Source organism: Etheostoma spectabile, unplaced genomic scaffold (assembly GCF_008692095.1).
Source record: "Etheostoma spectabile isolate EspeVRDwgs_2016 unplaced genomic scaffold, UIUC_Espe_1.0 scaffold270, whole genome shotgun sequence".
Taxonomy (NCBI): Eukaryota; Metazoa; Chordata; class Actinopteri; order Perciformes; family Percidae; genus Etheostoma; species Etheostoma spectabile.
The window spans coordinates 183,485-201,053 of record NW_022605574.1 but is presented as its reverse complement, the minus strand read 5'-3'; the positions used below and the strand labels follow the sequence as shown (position 1 = coordinate 201,053).

The 17,569-nt window shown below is 39.6% G+C and overlaps 1 protein-coding gene across 11 annotated transcripts in view; it reads left to right on the top strand.

Moving 5' to 3' along the window:
- Positions 1-805: 805 nt before the first annotated feature.
- The window catches only part of herc1 (HECT and RLD domain containing E3 ubiquitin protein ligase family member 1), a 77,106-nt gene continuing 60,342 nt past the window's right edge, over positions 806-17,569 (top strand). For 10 of the 11 annotated variants that reach the window (XM_032510683.1, XM_032510675.1, XM_032510677.1 and 7 more), the window contains exons 1-13: positions 806-1,030; positions 5,438-6,414; positions 7,034-7,129; positions 7,413-7,607; positions 7,786-8,097; positions 8,463-8,559; positions 10,093-10,236; positions 11,272-11,399; positions 12,079-12,223; positions 13,158-13,329; positions 13,825-13,959; positions 14,208-14,373; positions 15,207-15,332. In XM_032510683.1, coding sequence (XP_032366574.1) covers positions 5,464-6,414; positions 7,034-7,129; positions 7,413-7,607; positions 7,786-8,097; positions 8,463-8,559; positions 10,093-10,236; positions 11,272-11,399; positions 12,079-12,223; positions 13,158-13,329; positions 13,825-13,959; positions 14,208-14,373; positions 15,207-15,332 — 2,667 coding nt within the window. In that variant the 5' untranslated portion in view covers positions 806-1,030; positions 5,438-5,463. Of the gene's footprint in view, positions 1,031-5,437; positions 6,415-7,033; positions 7,130-7,412; positions 7,608-7,785; positions 8,098-8,462; positions 8,560-10,092; positions 10,237-11,271; positions 11,400-12,078; positions 12,224-13,157; positions 13,330-13,824; positions 13,960-14,207; positions 14,374-15,206; positions 15,333-17,569 lie in introns of those variants that run through there. The other variant, XM_032510680.1, reaches the window with a different exon arrangement.

Below are 17,569 nucleotides of genomic sequence, written 5' to 3'. Positions count from 1 at the left end.
ATTTTAGCCAAACTTAATATATCTATCTGTAAAAATTCTGTCCATAATAATAGCCGCCTGTATATATATATTCATAGTACATAATCACCTGTGAACTCTGTAAACCATTAGTATATTATGTTATTTGCACATATCTGTAAAAATTTGCACTTATAGTTATATCCACCGGTATATTATATTCACTACATTCCTAGCTGTAAATCTTGCTCACAATACTTGTTATCTATATTTTATTTTCATAGGACAAACCCATCTGTAAAATTCTGTTTATAATAGTACTCATTTCTATATTTATTCAGTACATATCCATGTCCTGCACTTACTGCTATTGCACTTCTGGTTAGACCCAAACTGCATTTCGTTGCCTTGTACCTGTGTAATGACAATAAAGTTAAATCTAATCTAATCTAATCTAAAAATACAACAATATTACAACTTTAACCGAAGTCTACAGAACTAAAGGTGTGAAAACGCCCTTAGTAGACTATCTCAAAAATAATGAGAGGCTTTCGATATTACCCCTCATTAGTTATTTTTTTAGAACATTTGTCCTTTTGAGATACTAACTTAAGTGACTATTTTAAAATAGTTGTTCTCATTTTTTTGAGATACTGAAAACTATTTTTTTTTTCCATCACATTGGCAGAAATGGGCTTCTATAGATTCCCACGCCAACAATGAAACCCCTTTGAATTGAATTTGAAATAGACAGACAGGGAGACAGACAGGTCCCTGGGCTGGGTCTGGGTCTGGGTCTGGGGCTGGGGCTCGTTGAGGGGTTGGGTCTGGGGCTCGTGCTCGGTGAGGGGTTGGGTCTGAGCAGACTGCTCCCTTAGTTACAGCGGAAGGCACGGGAGAGGCGGTCGGAGGCATGGAAACCCATACATGGCTCTGTCTCCTTTCACATTAACATTATCAAAGCAAAGCTACACATATATTGACTACACTGTTCGTGTCAATGCAATGAAGCAAAGTCACGTTCTTGTGTAGGTAAACACAGAAGAGGGAGGAGGCCTTTGACAGTTTACTGGTAAGCGAGCTTTTTATTCCAGCTAACGTTAGGAAGTCTAGCTAGCTAGCATGCTAACCTGCTATGATACAGCAGATAGCTAGCTAGCTAAGCCAACCCAACACTGGCTCAAATAGCTCCCGCTATATGGAGACTTTTTGGACAGGTATGCGTGCTAATATGACTAACGTTACGTAGGTTATTTGTTAGCTTCCTGTCATTTCTGCACATTAGGGTGTCACGTCTGTGCTGTAGGTATTTTATGCTTTCTTTGCTAGCTGAGTGACGTGAGGAAAGTTAGCTAACGGTAGCTAGCTAACGTAAACAGTATTGTCAGTTGACAGTCGTATAACAAACTGCCTTTCTAGCTACTCTGACACAATAAGCAGGTTAGAAACCTTCTTCTGTTTACCAGCCTGCTGCAAGTGTCGTGGTACTAGCTGCTTGTTTGTCATCTGCCGGTTGTTAAGTCATGTGCTTGCTAACAACCTCAGCTAAAAACAATTAAATTAATGTTAGCATGGGCCGTTGATGCAAAGGACTTGTCCATTTTAGCTAGCTAGATGCTAACAGCCTATAATCACACTATTCTGAACAACTGCAGTGTTTACTGTAACCTTGTGAGTGTGACTGTCAACCAGCTGTCAACACGAAGGAGTGTCTGAAGAAAGTCACTCAACTTCGCTGGCTATAGGAGCAAAACAGGCACAGAAAATGGAGTGAGGCAAGCACAAAATGTTATTAACAATAAACATGATGCGTGTGTATACAACAGGATGATGATTTTACAGTAGCTCAAGCAAGCTGTAGTCAGAGGTGGAGGACTACTCCGATCTTAAAAGGAGCAATACCACATTGTAGAACTACTACTGTAACAATTAAAGTCCTACATTAAATATGTTACTGTATATGTAAAAGTATTAGCATCAAAATATACTACTAGAACCAAAAGTAAATGTAAGTTACTCTTCATGCAGAAGGGCTAATATCAGAATCATGATGCATTAGGTTTAATGTTGCAGCTGTAAAATTTTGAGCTATTTTATTTTTTATAAATAGGCTACTATATGATAACTGCCTATAATCACATTGTAGTCTGACCTAAACAGCTGCAGTGTTTCTTGTAACCTTAGTGTTGTCAACACGAAGGAGTGTATGAATAAAGACACTTACGTTCACTATAACCTGAAGCCAAACAGGCACCAAGAATTGAGGCAAGTACAAAATGTTAATTATAAATCCAACTTCTTGCAGAATGGCATTTCTTTTAAATATACATATTTAGCTATATGTATATTTCTATAAATGCAGCTTGTGAATTTACCACCAGGATTGATAAATCAGCATTATAATTTATTTGCTAATTCAGTTTTGTTTTATTATAGTTGTTATTGTGATTTGTTTAAGTCACTAAAAGTATTGAATAAATGTAGTGAAGGTAAAAGTGCAATATTTGCCACTGAAATGGAGTGGTGTAGCAGAAAATAGAAATGCTCAAGCATAAGTACCTTAAAATTGTACTTCGGTAGGGTTGGGTTGAAAATAAATCCTCTGAGAATCTCTTTTATATCCAAGCAAAGGTGGTTTTGTAATTGAAATGTCCCCAACCTAATTGGTATTAAATCTGAAATGTAGCCTAAATTATTTTAGTAAATGAACGTAGTCATGATCCTCCACTGGCTGTAATGAATATTCTGTGTCTTGACCTGCACACTCACACATTGAACCACAGCCTCAGAATTGATTGATTAGCTAAGTAGGCTTTGGTAAAATGCATTGTATATTCTGTGTAAATTAGTGCATTCAGGTTAAAGTTAGCATTTTCACAACAATATGTGGTTCTGGACCACATACTGCGTAGGCTTTGGATATTGACATTCTGGATGGATCAGGTAATGCTCGCACTAGACCTTGAATTTGGCTTGTGAGGCTTGGCAACAGTATAGTGACAAGAAAAGGCTGTTCTCTTTCTTTACTGGTCTAATTTCAAGCCATTTTCCTTCACAATCAAATCTACAATAGACAAATGCATGCTGGGATCAGCAGGGCTGGGTATTGCCAATGATTTCCGAATTTGATTCTGAATGACAAGGCCCAGATTCAGTTCTATTTCTAATTCAATAAGGTTTATTTACCAGTTAGGTTAGGCACATTTCAGTTACAACACACCAATTTCATTTTGATATAAAATAGATTCTCTGTAAATTGCACAAGCAAGAATCAGCCCTCAAACATTTTTCATAACACACCAGGTAAAAAAGGCATAGATTAAAAGATCTCTTTTAGGATTATATTAATCGACATTAGATCACCTGACAATCTATTGTAATTGGGAAATAGATTATTTTAACCCAGCCCTAGTGATCACGTCACCTTCTGAATCCCTTGAGATTGGCCCACTTGGTCAACACAATGTTGTAAGGTTTTGTGTGCTTAAGCCGAGAATGTTGCTGTTTTGGTTAATTTACTTTGCATAAGATTTTCAAAAATCGTTCAAGGTGCTGAGCCTGAAATTGCATGTTACTGTATTTAACCTTAGATGTCACAGCCAGTCTCATAATTGGCAGGAGTGTGTTTGTCAGCAGATCCATCGTCTTGCCAATCCATACGCAGTTTACTGCTTCCTTCCATGGTGATTTCACTTAATGTTTACAAGTCAAATAAATCAGTGCAGGTTCTCTGAATTAATGGGGTTTTATTTCAGCTTTAACATAATAGCCTGCAGTTAACATTGATTGCATTAAATATATGAGGGATTTAATGATTGTGTTATATAAATACATGCATATTATTTAATATTCAGTGTTTGTTCAAAAAAGTGTTGATTAATGTCTACGGCCATTTTTTTTAAAGATTATTTTTTGGGGTTTTCCCTTTTGTTTGATAGTGACAGTGGATAGACAGCAAAGGGGGAGAGAAATAGGGGAATGACACGCAGCAAAAGGCCGCTGGTTGGATTCGAACCCGGGCCGCTGCCAAGGACAAGGCGTTTCATGCATTGTGTCATCGTTGACTTTTGGAAAACGTTGCATTTATTGAACTTTAAAAAGAGTGAAACAGTTAAACAAATCAACAGTGAAAACACCTTGAACTGGGACATTTCCTTTAATACTTTTCCAGTTGAACCTTTTGCATTTCCCTTTAGAAAAAGACAAAATAAGAGTTAACTTGCAAAACGTAATGAGCAAAATAATCGTTTTCCTCCTTTTCCTTCCTTTTGGGGTTGTTAGGAGCTGAAATCGCGATAAAAATTAGATTAATTGCACATCCCTAGATGCATTGGCTTACATTATTTAGATAGTTCCATCTTAATGTACATATTTGATGTGCCGACAGATATTAGAAACACTCGCCAATACGCAAATTAGCTTTATTGTCCTCTGTACTGGCAATAAATATACTACATTTATGGTGCAATTCAAAATAAAGGTTAATGCTGGTGAATGATTATTGCTGATGAATCCTCTTTCATAAAATGCTTGGTTGCTCAGATTCTTACACCTCACTCCCATTTACACACAGAGACACACAAACTTAAGTTTGTACTTTGTCAGAATTTGGTGAGTTACTGATTACTCATCATAACTTTAGGATAAGATTTACATCAAATTCTTCCACAGGGGAGTGCCAGTCGGGGTGTTTTTTTACACGTTTAGATGGTGCGTTGGCCCTAATTTTCACCCAAAACACACAAAGCAGTAGGGTGGGCAACAGAGAACCGGTTCTAGAGTCCAACTGGTGGCTAGTTTGTACTTTCTTTAAGAAGATTGCTTGTTGTTTTGACTGATCGATTCTTCAAAGCACAGTTTGGACTTCTTTGACCTGTTATGCACAGGTCAACAACACGTGTGATGTTTTTACAATATGGCAGACTGGAGTTATTGCTCAAAAGTATGGCGCAACTTCACAAATGACAAAAATAATGAAATAAATGTAATCAATGTGCAAACATAATTTTGGTACAATTGATTAAATTACTTTGAGGAACATGATAAAGTATTTGTAAACCTACATTTACACCGAGAGGAGTGATCTTTTTTGCAGTACACTCATTTATTGCAGCATGGTATACGATTGAAAATCCGACATTTTCAGTCAGCAGACAGTCCCTTAGGTAAAATATAGATAACCTATTTTCTGTTTTGATATATAATTTACCCTGATTGCCACATAAATCTACCTTAAGGAGAATATTTGTTTCTTCATATTGATTCATGGGATTATCCAGTGAAGAAGCTGTGAAACTTGGTTTAGGTTGACACCTTGGAGAATATTGCAAACTGGAAACTATTGATAGCCTCAAACTGAAGATAATAGATTTTTCTATCTTTATGTGGCACTTTGAGAAAAGACAGCATGTAAACATACAAATTGCTGTCCACAAGCTTGGTGTTAACATTTAATATGATGTTTATTCAATGTTTTCAGGACTGATGGCTCCAGAGTGACATGCCATGGCTTTAATGATCCCCCCGGTGAAGCTCAAATGGCTGGAGCACCTAAACAGCTCATGGATCACGGAGGACAGCGAGTCGATAGCCACACGGGAGGGAGTCTCGGTGCTCTATTCAAAGCTGCTGGCCAACAAAGAGGCTGTGCTGCTGCCCCAGCAGGTGCTGTGTCTGAAAGGCCCCCAGCTTCCAGACTTTGAGCGTGAATCCCTCTCTAGCGAGGAACAGGAGCACTACCTGGATGCTCTACTCAGCAGCCAGTTGGCCTTGGCCAAGATGGTCTGCTCGGACTCTCCCTTTGCCGCTGCCCTGCGCAAACGTGTGCTGGTGCTCCAGCGCATCTTCTACGCACTTTCCAACAAGTACCACGACAAGGGAAAGGTCAAGCAGCAGCAGCACTCCCCAGAGAACAACTTGGGTTCAGCTGACCTGCACTCTGTCAGCGAGCGGCCCCGCTCCAGCACCGATGCCCTCATTGAGATGGGAGTCCGCACGGGCCTCAGCCTTCTTTTTGCTCTCCTGCGCCAGAGCTGGATGATGCCTCCTCCACCGAGCCCTGGTGGAGGTCCTGGGGGCAACATAAACTTGTGTAATGACGTCATCCACACAGCTATTGATGTGGTTAGCTCCCTGCCACCCCTCTCTCTGGCCAACGAGAGCAAGATCCCGCCAATGGGCCTGGACTGCCTGGCCCAGGTCACCACTTTTCTGAAGGGGGTTACCATGCCAAACTCTGGGGCAGATATTTTAGGGCGGCGGCTTGCCTCAGAGCTACTGCTAGGGCTGGCTTCCCAGAGAGGGTCCCTGCGCTACCTGCTGGAGTGGATTGAGATGGCCTTGGCTGCATCAGCTGTGGTCAGTGCCATGGAGGAGAATAAGGTGCTACAGAACCAAGAAGGGCTCATCGGCTATGATTGTTTCATGAACATCCTCATGCAGATGAGACGGTCTTTGGTAAGTATTCTAAAAATTACTCTCCAGAAAGCAGCAAATGTTTTAACCTCAGCTTACATCAAAGACACAGTAACCTAGACAGCTTTCAGGGCTCTGAGCTGTCAAATTGTCTTAAATTTGTCATGCTCTTTCTATTGTGTATTAATATTATTATTACTTATTCAACAAAACAGTTCTTGTCTCTATGGAAAACTGGAAACGGTAGAAAGTTAATGTAAATAATGTTCAGGACAATAAACAACACATTCATTCATTTCATCCACCTGTGTGCTTTAATTTAGTTCAGGTAATGTATTATGATCTTAAGGTGTGGAAACTGAAACCATTTCCTGGACACGGCTCATTGGAGACGATTAGTAAAGCGTGATCTGCATTCTGCACCCACCAGAGTTATCGCTTACGTGAATTCTCACGAACCAAATACAAACATAATGTCCTACGCTTTCTGACTCATAGAAGTTATTTAAGATTTTTCAAAGATTTTTGGTTTTCTGGATGTACGTTGCGTAGGTTGTTTTTGGTTCCTACCACATGTAATCTTGTATAGAGAAATGAATGTTTCTTTATTGTGGTATTGTATGGTCTAAGCATGGATTTGTGTATGTGATTGTCTCCCCAGGGCTCCTCAGCAGATCGCAGCCAGTGGAGAGAACCCACACGGACCTCTGATGGCTTGTGCTCACTGTATGAGGCAGCACTCTGTCTTTTTGAAGAAGTAAGAAACCTTAACAGGACTTTATATCATTATACTGTATGTACAGCTCAACAAGCCAATTTTAAAGAGAGATCGCCTTCTTTAAGGTCCACGTTGAAAACTGTCATACTTCTCTAAGTTACTAATTAAACTAATGTGGTTTTTGTGTGTTGCGCTTATTGTTACTTTACTTGGAAGGATAAGGAGTAGATGTAATGTTGAGGAACACATCAGACACAAGTGATTATTCTAAAGAGAGTAAACGTGTTTGAAGCGGTTCTACAGTCGTGTCCTTTTCTTCCAGGTATGTCGAATGGCATCAGACTACTCTCGCACCTGTGTCAGCCCGGACAGCATACAGACGGGTGAAGCACCCGTGGTGTCTGAAACCTGTGAGGTGTACGTGTGGGGCAGTAACAGCAGCCACCAGCTAGTGGAGGGTACACAGGAGAAGATCCTGCAGCCCAAGTTGGCCGCCAGCTTCGCCGATGCACAAACAGTAAGAGAAAACTGTTCACATGTCTTCTGTAGCGCTGTATGTCCGCAAATGTTAAGAGATGTTTTAAGAGACATGTTAATATATTGTACTATCACCCCATAGCATAGTGTGTTGTGTGAGAACGCTGAGTCGTCTTTCACTACAGACAGACACACAACTTCTCCTCATTTCTCTGCAGATTGAAGCAGGCCAGTACTGCACTTTTGTGATCTCATCGGATGGCTCCGTGAGGGCCTGCGGGAAGGGAAGCTACGGCCGCCTGGGCCTCGGGGACTCCAACAACCAATCAACGCTCAAAAAGCTGACCTTTGAACCCCACCGTGCCATTAAGAAGGTGTCGTCATCCAAAGGCTCGGATGGCCACACGCTAGCATTCACTACAGAGGGTGAGGTGTTCAGCTGGGGTGACGGTGATTATGGCAAGCTGGGTCACGGCAACAGCTCAACACAGAAATACCCCAAACTCATCCAGGGGCCTCTACAAGGGAAGGTAGGGTCACACCCAGTACACCTTGACACATGGTATCGTATTCACTTGGTATACATTATAGCTTTTGATGTTTGAAATCCAGTAATAAATTTAAAGCAGCTGTGAGTAGAGTTTTTTTTTTACTAGATATAATTATCTATTTTTGCAGCAGAAACTTCATGGCGTCAAAATTCTGAAAGATACTTGTGCTGGTAGATTGCAATACTTATAAAAATGCAGATGGTGAATTTTTATGAGTTTCTTATAGCTGCTTTCTCCTAGGCCAACTGTTTTAAAACTGGACAATTGATGGATGTCTCTTTGCTTGTGCTTTTACTTGCATTAATAAAGTATGACAATGTGGATGGCTTTTTGTCTTGTGTCAGGTGGTGGTGTGTGTGTCTGCTGGCTACAGACACAGTGCTGCAGTCAGTGAGGATGGAGAGCTGTACACATGGGGTGAAGGAGATTTTGGAAGATTAGGTAAGTTGCTGAACCACTTATCTCTTATATGCTGTGAAATAGTTTCCAGTATGGCTGCGCTGATTGGCTTGTTTTGGGGCTTCAAAGTTTCCATACAGTTTATGATCACTCCACGAAAAAAAGTGTTGCCAGTTTAGAGGTTTAATCAAAAACTTTGCACAAACATTTCACATTTCAGTTAAAGGAGAATTCCGGTCAATTTCAACATGTAGGTCTGTTGTTTGCAAATGTGGAGGTCTGTCAGTGGAGAGGAAAACTAAACCAGTCGGTGGTGCCTACATCATGTTATCCTCCTGCTAGAGTTAGCACCCAACAGGCTCAAACAGGGCAAGTTTTAAACATGTTTTTAGCCTCTTAACATGTTCAAAATGTCATTAAAAATGCCCCCCCCATTTGCAGTGATTCCTTCTGAGTGAACACAGTGAATCTGACTGCTGGAGATGTGAAAGAAATGAATGTAAGTTGTGTTAATTCAGCTGTGTTTAGTTCCTGTGTTGATACTGCGAGAAGTGCTTCGGGACCCTCTACAAACTACAACACATGCTTATTTAACCTTTCTTACCTTATTTAATGATTAAATTGATAGCCTGCATATTTTAGTTTTATCTTTTTTCTGTGTTGTAGTTTGTAGACGGTCCCTAAGCTCTCCAACTGGTCTCAACACCAGAACTAAACACAGCTGAATTAGCACAACTTTCTCTTTTCACTTTCTTTCACATCTACAGCAGTCAGATTCACTGTGTTCACACAGAAGGAATCACTGCACATAGGGGGGGGGTGCACTTTTAATGACATTTTGAACATGTTTAGAGGCTAAAAACACAGTTCAAACTTGCCCTGTTTAAGCCTGTTAATGTCAGGGAAAGCTTACCTCACCTCCCCTAACCTTCTGCCCAGAACGCCGTACTGCAGTACAAAAAAAGTGTTAGTGTTCATCCTCCTTCTCCTCTTCAGTGTGTTGGGCTATAAATGTTCTTTGTGATTCTGGGTCTGATCATAGGAGAGCTCTTGTATAGTTGTGCTATGAATAATACTGTCTGTATTAGGTGTTTCCACCAGGTTCCTCAAACTCATTACCATTTTCAAGGCCATTTGGATTAGTATCAAGCAAATGACAGTAATATTGTCAAGTTAAGTCATTTTTCTGCATAGTCTAAAAATTACAAATTACCTTCAGATTTATTTTATATTATATATTTTTTACTTATGCAATATATAACAAATTGTATCTTTAAATGCAACAAGCATTTTTAACCAATTGTTAGCACACACCAAATGCAGCATGCAGAGAAACAAAGTAGTCAGGAGTAAAGTTGCTGGATATTGGATCTCTATAAAGAGCTGATCAAGGCATGGATTTAGTACACTGCCATATCCTGTACATACTGTCTTACATACTGTCTTACATACTGTTGAAAACTATTTGTTTGGGTGTGGCATGCATGCCAGATGCAACAGTCGATGTTGCCCTTTTCCACAGTTTTAATTTCCATTTGTAAACAGCCTGACCTTTTTCATTGCTTGTGAATGCAGGTCATGGTGACAGCAACAGCCGAAACATTCCTACCCTGGTTAAAGACATCAGCAATGTGGGCGAGGTGTCATGTGGGAGCTCCCATACTATTGCACTGTCAAAGGATGGACGCACCGTGTGGTCCTTTGGAGGAGGGGACAACGGTGAGTAAACCCTTCACCATGACTTTGTTGTTAAAGGTCATTGAAATTTGCATTTTGAGTAGGAGCCGTATTTATACTGAACAAAATTATAAGCACTTTTGTTTTTGCTCCCATTTTTCATGAGCTGAACTCAAAGATCTACGACTTTTTCTATGTACACAAAAGGCTTTTCTCTCTCAAATAATGTTCACAAATCTGTTTAAATCTGTGTTAGTGAGCACTTCTCAGGGCTCTGGAGTGTGTTTTGTTTTGTCATGGTCCAAAAAATTGTGGCAGGGAATCGTGATATCAATTCTAGGGCAAAAAAATCGTGATTCATATTTTCCCTGAATCTTGCAGGCCTAGGTGCGAGTAACTTTTTTTTTTTCCTAGGTTGCACCGGTGCACCTAACGTCGTCGCATCCTCTGCCTCTCCACAAACGAAGCAAAGTCGTTTTTATGGATACGGTTTATTGTTGCGTTACATGACCCATTTCTTCTGTAAAGCTGTGCCTGTCCCCTGTAACATGGAGGGACACAGTGCCGCCGGTCCACACTTCTGACATTTGTCCACAGTTTTAATTGTTATTAACACAGCTGTATATTGTTACGCATGAGAGGCAAGCCTGTATTTGTACCAGTGTTTCCACTGGTAACTCTCTGCTATTGCAGTTTGGAGGATTTGATGCTAGTGAGTGTGGCAAGCTAATAATCATGCTGTCTAATCAGCATCTTGGTATGCCACACCTGTGAGGTGGATGGATTATCTCAGCAAAGGAGAAGTGCTCACTAACACAGATTTGTGAACAATATTTGAAAGAAATAAGCCTTTTGTGTACACAGAAAAAGTCATTGAGCTTTGAGTTCAGCTCATGAAAAATATAGGCAAAAAACAAAGTGTTGGGTTTAAAAGTTTGTTCAGCGTACATTTCTACAGTGCATGTTTGCAGTTTTTTTATTGTATTAAGTTTTCATTGTGTCAAAATGTCAAACTGTTCACTAGAATGTAATTATATGCTCATACAGTCTAAAGAGAGACAATGTGTTGTCTTGCAGGAAAACTAGGTCATGGTGATACCAATCGAGTCTACAAGCCAAAAGTAGTGGAGGCCCTGCAAGGAATGTTCATCAGAAAAGTGTGTGCAGGAAGCCAGTCGTCTCTCGCCTTAACCTCCACCGGACAGGTAGAACATCACTTCTGCATTTGTTAACCAAGACAGAATAAAAGCAGGGGCTTGTTGAGGAAAACGTGGAGCCTTGAAGTTCTTGAACATTTGTCCCAGAGAATTAATTTTATGCATTAATGCATTCTTTCAGAATCGGATCAGAATCAGAAATACTTTATTGATCCCCGAAGGGAAACAAATAGTAGAAATATAAATAAAGAAATATAAGGAGTGTGGATATTTACATAGTTAAAGGAATATTATGATACAGTATTTACATAAATAACATAATTAAGGTGTTGCAATGGTGAAAAGTAATTGTAAGTAAGTGTAAGTGTTTGTGTGTCAGACACTCAGAGGGAGGAGGTATAAAGTTTGATGGCCACAGGCAGGAAGGACATCCTGTGGCGCTCTGTGGTGCATTTTGGGAGAATGAGTCTATCCCTGAAAGTGCTCCTGTGATTGAGCAGCAAGCCATGGAGTGGGTGCGAGACATTTCCAACAGCTGGTTGGACTTTTGCAGGGATATAGTTAAAGTCACTGCTTGTTATATAACAAAACTCTTCTTTTATGCATTTGTCAACGATATAGTCTAATTGTTTTCTCATCAAGATAGTTTGAGGACCAACATAAAATACTCTGCAACGTTAATAGCAGAAACTGTCTACTAACGTTGAGTCCTGTCACTTGTTTCTAGGTGTATGCTTGGGGCTGTGGTGCCTGCCTGGGGTGTGGTTCTTCTGAGGCCACAGCACTCAGACCCAAACTAATCGAAGAGCTGGCTACCACCAGAGTGGTGGACATCTCCATAGGGGACAGTCACTGCCTGGCCTTGTCACATGGTAGTTCTCTCCTCCTTTTTCATGCTTGTTTGTTTATATGTTTACTCATGTGCAAAAATTACAAGATAATGTATACATAAACAACGGGAGATGTAATGGAAACATACGAAAAAAACTCAGAGAGGCCTTGTATACATTATAAAAGAAAAACAACATTAAAATGATAACAAAGAAAGACAAAAGATGTGTGGATCTCACGCTAGCAGACATCCACAAATACAAGTACAGCAAAGAAATAAAATTAAAATGATAAATTGTTAGTCAACAGTTTACAAAAGTAATCCATAAAGATAACATTGCAGAGAAAAAAAGCAAACCTTAACATCTTTCTTGAGTTGTTTTTCTTGAATGGCCATGTCACTGAATCTCTGTAAGTTAGGTCAAACTGTAATTGAGATGTTCGACAGATAGGCGGCCTGATTTTATAGTTATTTCGGGTTGAATAATTGTAGAGTTAATGAATGTAAGGATTCTATTCATGACAAAAAATGGAAGCAAGATTAGTGGGATCTCGCCCATACTGAGTTACAGTAATATATATATATATATATATATATATATATATATATATTACTGTAACATATACATACATACATACATGTGTGTGTGTGTGTGTGTGTGTGTGTGTGTGTGTGTGTGTGTGTATGTATTTATGTGTATGTACAGTATGTGTAAATCAAAGAATAGTATAGTAGTGTGGCAACCTCGGTGTTTAACACAGGTCTTGTTTTCTTAACCTCTCTGTTTGCATGATGCAAGTAGCATGATGTAATAGCAAATACATAGACCATGTTTGTTTAAGCTAATACTTAACTTATGCTCAACATAAAATAAGTTCATATTTAGCTCAGTGCAGTACAAACCTGCCTACCTTATTATTAAAAGGTGTAATATCTAATATTGTAATACGTTTTTCTACTCAACCACCTTCTAGACAATGAAGTATATGCATGGGGCAACAACTCCATGGGCCAGTGTGGCCAGGGGAACTCCACAGGGCCAATCACCAAGCCCAAGAAGGTTGTCGGCCTGGATGGAGTGGCTATTCAGCAGATCTCAGCCGGCACTTCCCACAGCCTGGCATGGACAGCCCTGCCCAGAGACAGGTCAGTTATCATCAGAATAGCGAAGGTAGCATCGACCATAACCTGGGTTTTTACAGGAGATATTACCATAGCGGGGAGGAAAGGGGGAAGGCGAGTGCTGATGTCACAACATCCCTGGGCAACTTTGTTAAAATGGGATTGCATACTATAAGTCAAAGGTCAGTAACTGCATGTAAAAGTACAGCTGCTCCCCCCCGTCTTAAAAAATAACTTTAACTGTGAACATCATAATTTCTAAGTAAAAAAAGAAATTTCTCAAATGAGATCCCCTGGTAATTCTAGTCCAGTATTAATAGGCCTATAGTCTGTCTAGATTCATTCAATGATACATATTCCTTCAACCTCTTTACCCCTTGTAATGTGTTAGAAAGCTGCACACATTTTTGTATTTGCAGGTCAAATTTGACCCTAACACCATATAAGGGTTACCCTACCAGTCAAGCACCTATGAAGTATTAATGCAAATGTTAATATTAACTCACCTTGGCTCTTTAGGCAAGTGGTGGCTTGGCACAGGCCCTACTGTGTCGACCTCGAAGAAAGTACCTTCTCCCACTTGCGCTCCTTCCTTGAGCGCTACTGTGACGGCATCAACAGTGAAGTTCCTCCTCTTCCGTTCCCCTCATCCAGGTAGGTGCACACAGCCTGCAAAGCCACCATCAGAGACAGAGAAGGGAGATTTACAACACTTTTTTTTATTTCCACTCATGTATTTCTGACTTGAGTAAATTACTTGCATTTGCGTGCTTTAGATTACCGATACACCTTTCCTTCTCAAATTTGGATTGGTGTCAATTTATAAATATGCCTAGATATATGCTGATGGAAAAAATAACTCATACAAGTTCTGAATAATTCATTTTTTTATGCATTTGCAGGGAGCATCATAACTTCCTCAAGCTGTGCCTTCGGCTTTTGTCCAATCATCTGGCTCTGGCTCTGGCCGGGGGCGTGGCCACCAGTATTTTAGGTCGGCAGGCAAGGCCCCTGAGGAACCTGCTCTTCAGACTGATGGACTCCTCCGTGCCAGATGAGATTCAGGAGGTAAGAGAAAAGTAACTGTCCTGGCGATCATGGGGGGAATTCTTAGCAAAGTAACACACAGACATTACCAAAATAAACAATGAGGCACAATAAAAAGTCTTAGAAGAGTAACACAGTGTAAACAAAGTAAGATTAAGATGTCTGGACTGATGAATAATGAGGCTTCAAATTGCAAATTTAAGATTCACTTTAAATTAGGTGTTCAAAAATCCTTTCCCAGACCCAAAATGATCCGGAAACTACCCAAAACGTATTGCCTTAAAAAAAAGATTGTGTTCTTTTTTGAATTAGCAGAGCGGACATTAGGACAGTCATTTATTCATGGTTCTTTAACATTTTTCAAACCAAGGACCCCTTAACTAAAAGAGAGACGGAGCAGGACCCCCTACTACATATATTATATATATATACATATATATAGTGCAGGGTGGCCTAAAGCCTTTACACATACCTTTTGTAGTGCTGAGTAGAATACTAAGCTATGCATGATTTTATAAATCATGCTGACAAATGTTAAACATACATGTGGCACAGTGAATCCTCAGGATGAACTGTATCTGTGGATGGCTACCTCGGTGACTACCTTACCTACAGGCCAGTAACCCTATCATCAATGGGGATTTAGATTTGCTAATGATATGTTCGGATTCATGTTAAGACATTTTAATCTTTTTTTTTTAACTTTCAAATATTAACAATAGTTTGGAGGCCCCCTGTTGAAGATGTCTGCATTTATTAAAATGTCAAAAAGCTCTGAATCTTTTACGTTACCGGGAGCAGTGACTGCATGTGTGTGTGTGTGTGTGTGTGTGTGTGTGTGTTTGTATCATCAGGCGGTGATTGAGACTCTGTCAGTGGGGGCCACCATGCTGCTCCCTCCATTGAGAGAGAGGATGGAGCTTCTTCACTCCTTGCTGCCTCAGGGCCCTGACAGATGGGAGAATCTCTCCAAAGGACAGGTACCCAATGCTACTTATTATACAGACATGTCTGGATCCATGTCCCTGGATGCACATGTAGAATGATTAGCAAGATTATTATTTTGTGAACATTAGGGGAGACATACAGTAGATGCTTACAACTGAGAAACTAATCTACGCACTTTTTCAATAGTTAGTATCCCATTAATCTCATTGTTATGCATTAGGGCTGCAGCTATCGATTATTTTAGTAATCAAGTATTCTACCAAATATTCCATTGATTAATCAAGTAATTGGATAAGAAATATTTTTGTTCAATTGAAGAGCAATAATATATAATAGTTTGGTTTAATGTTTGGAAAAAGCAACATTGTTATTGCCTACATTGCTTTCAATATCATTTCTCAGAAAACTAAACATTTACTGCATTTAATGCCATATTACATTGCTTTCTGACATGCAATAACATCCTCAAACTAAAGCACACATTAAACACACATAAACATTACCTTATGTTGTACAACTTAACTATTAGAACCACAAGTTTCAACATGACACTGATCTGTATATAGGCATATATGTTAATGTTAGTTATACTCAACCTATTTTCATTCATATATTTAATTACAATGTCACACAGCTCTGTTACACTTATGCTAGTAGATCGTTGATCAGCTGTTTCTCCGTGAAGAGAGAGTTAGAGAGCTGAGTGAATCAGCTGTTTTTCCAAAGGGATATTTAACAAGTCTGCTCTTTAGATCACCTCACCACTACGTTTTATTGTCTTTGATTTTGGTAGTTGTTGTGTTTGGTGTAGTTTCATCGTCCATGCGACTCAAGTTAGACTTGATATTTTCTGTTGAGATACTGAAGCATTGACGTCGTGCTATTTTTGTGGTAAGCTAGTTTGATTTTGCAGTAGACTCACTGTACAGAGTTTTCGTTTTAATTATGTTTGAACTGATCCCAAACTTTGGACACTTTCTGTTATTTTCTCCATCCTCTCTTTTCTTAGGCGCTTTCTTTAAATTTTGTAATCAATCTTCTTGGCATGTGTCGCAGGCAGCGTCAGCCCGGTGTGCGACAGTAATAATCCTCCGTGCGGAAACACCTTGAGCGATACAACATTGATAACATCAATTAAATGAAGCTTTGAGGCAAATAACTTTGCATCAAGGATTAATTAAATAATTTGAGTTACTTGAGGAATCCTTTCAGCCCTATTATGCATTTAATGGACCAGGTTAAAAGCTACTGATATACATTAATGTACCTAAGGCTTGTATAGATTAACCAATGCCTCATTTGTTGCGGCTTGTTGACTAAAAGATTAAGATGGATGACGAACGCAGCTTTTACACAGTGAGCTGCTTAGCTAATGGGTCACTTTGGTGGGTTGGTTGTGTGGGTAGAGTGGAAGGCTGTGTTTGATTCTTCTAAGTGGTCTCTTACATCCACAGCGTTTTGACCAAGAAACCTCAAGAACAGGCCCCATCTTCCTCAAATGCTTTTAAAAATTAAGTTTGTATGGAACTTTTTGTTCTCAATTTAAATTCCTGTTCAGCAGTCCGGCATTACAGCTACAGTGTGTAACTTTTTGATAATTAATAAACGTCTGTTCAGCTCCACACAAATCTCTCTGTATTTCTCAGTATGACTATGTTCAGAAGATCTTCAGAAGTGAAGATAATTAATTCTTCTGAAGAGCCCATCATGTTTTTTTCATCCTCCGTGTCCTTCTTGGCTACTAGCAGCTGTGTGGAGGAGGGTGGGGGGCTGTGCACAATCACATAGGCCTGTATCATGTGGACCAGCCAACAGTGTTGTTGTCATTACTTAGAACTCGTCATGGGGAGAAACTATACGCACTATAGCTTTAAAATATCTTGAACATTTACAATTTGAGGAACTGTTTGAAATGTTAATCATTGTGTTCCTTCAAAATAAGAGTTGTAGAGAGCAGTAGCAACTGTTTTGCTGTTCAATGAATAGTTTGACATTTTGGGAAACTTGCTTTCTTGTCTTGGGTTTAGATGAGGAGACCGAAACCATTCTCATGTCTGTAGAGTTAATATGAAGTTTAGTTTTGCATGAAGACTGGAAGAAAACTGACCTGAAACAGCTAGCCTGGCTCTGTTCAAAGGTAGAAAAATCTGTCCACCAGTTCCAAAGCTCACAAATTAACACATTTTATATTGTTTGTTTAATCATTATGAAAAAAGTAAACAACAATTTGTGGTTTTAGACACTTTCATGACAAATTAGACATTAGACA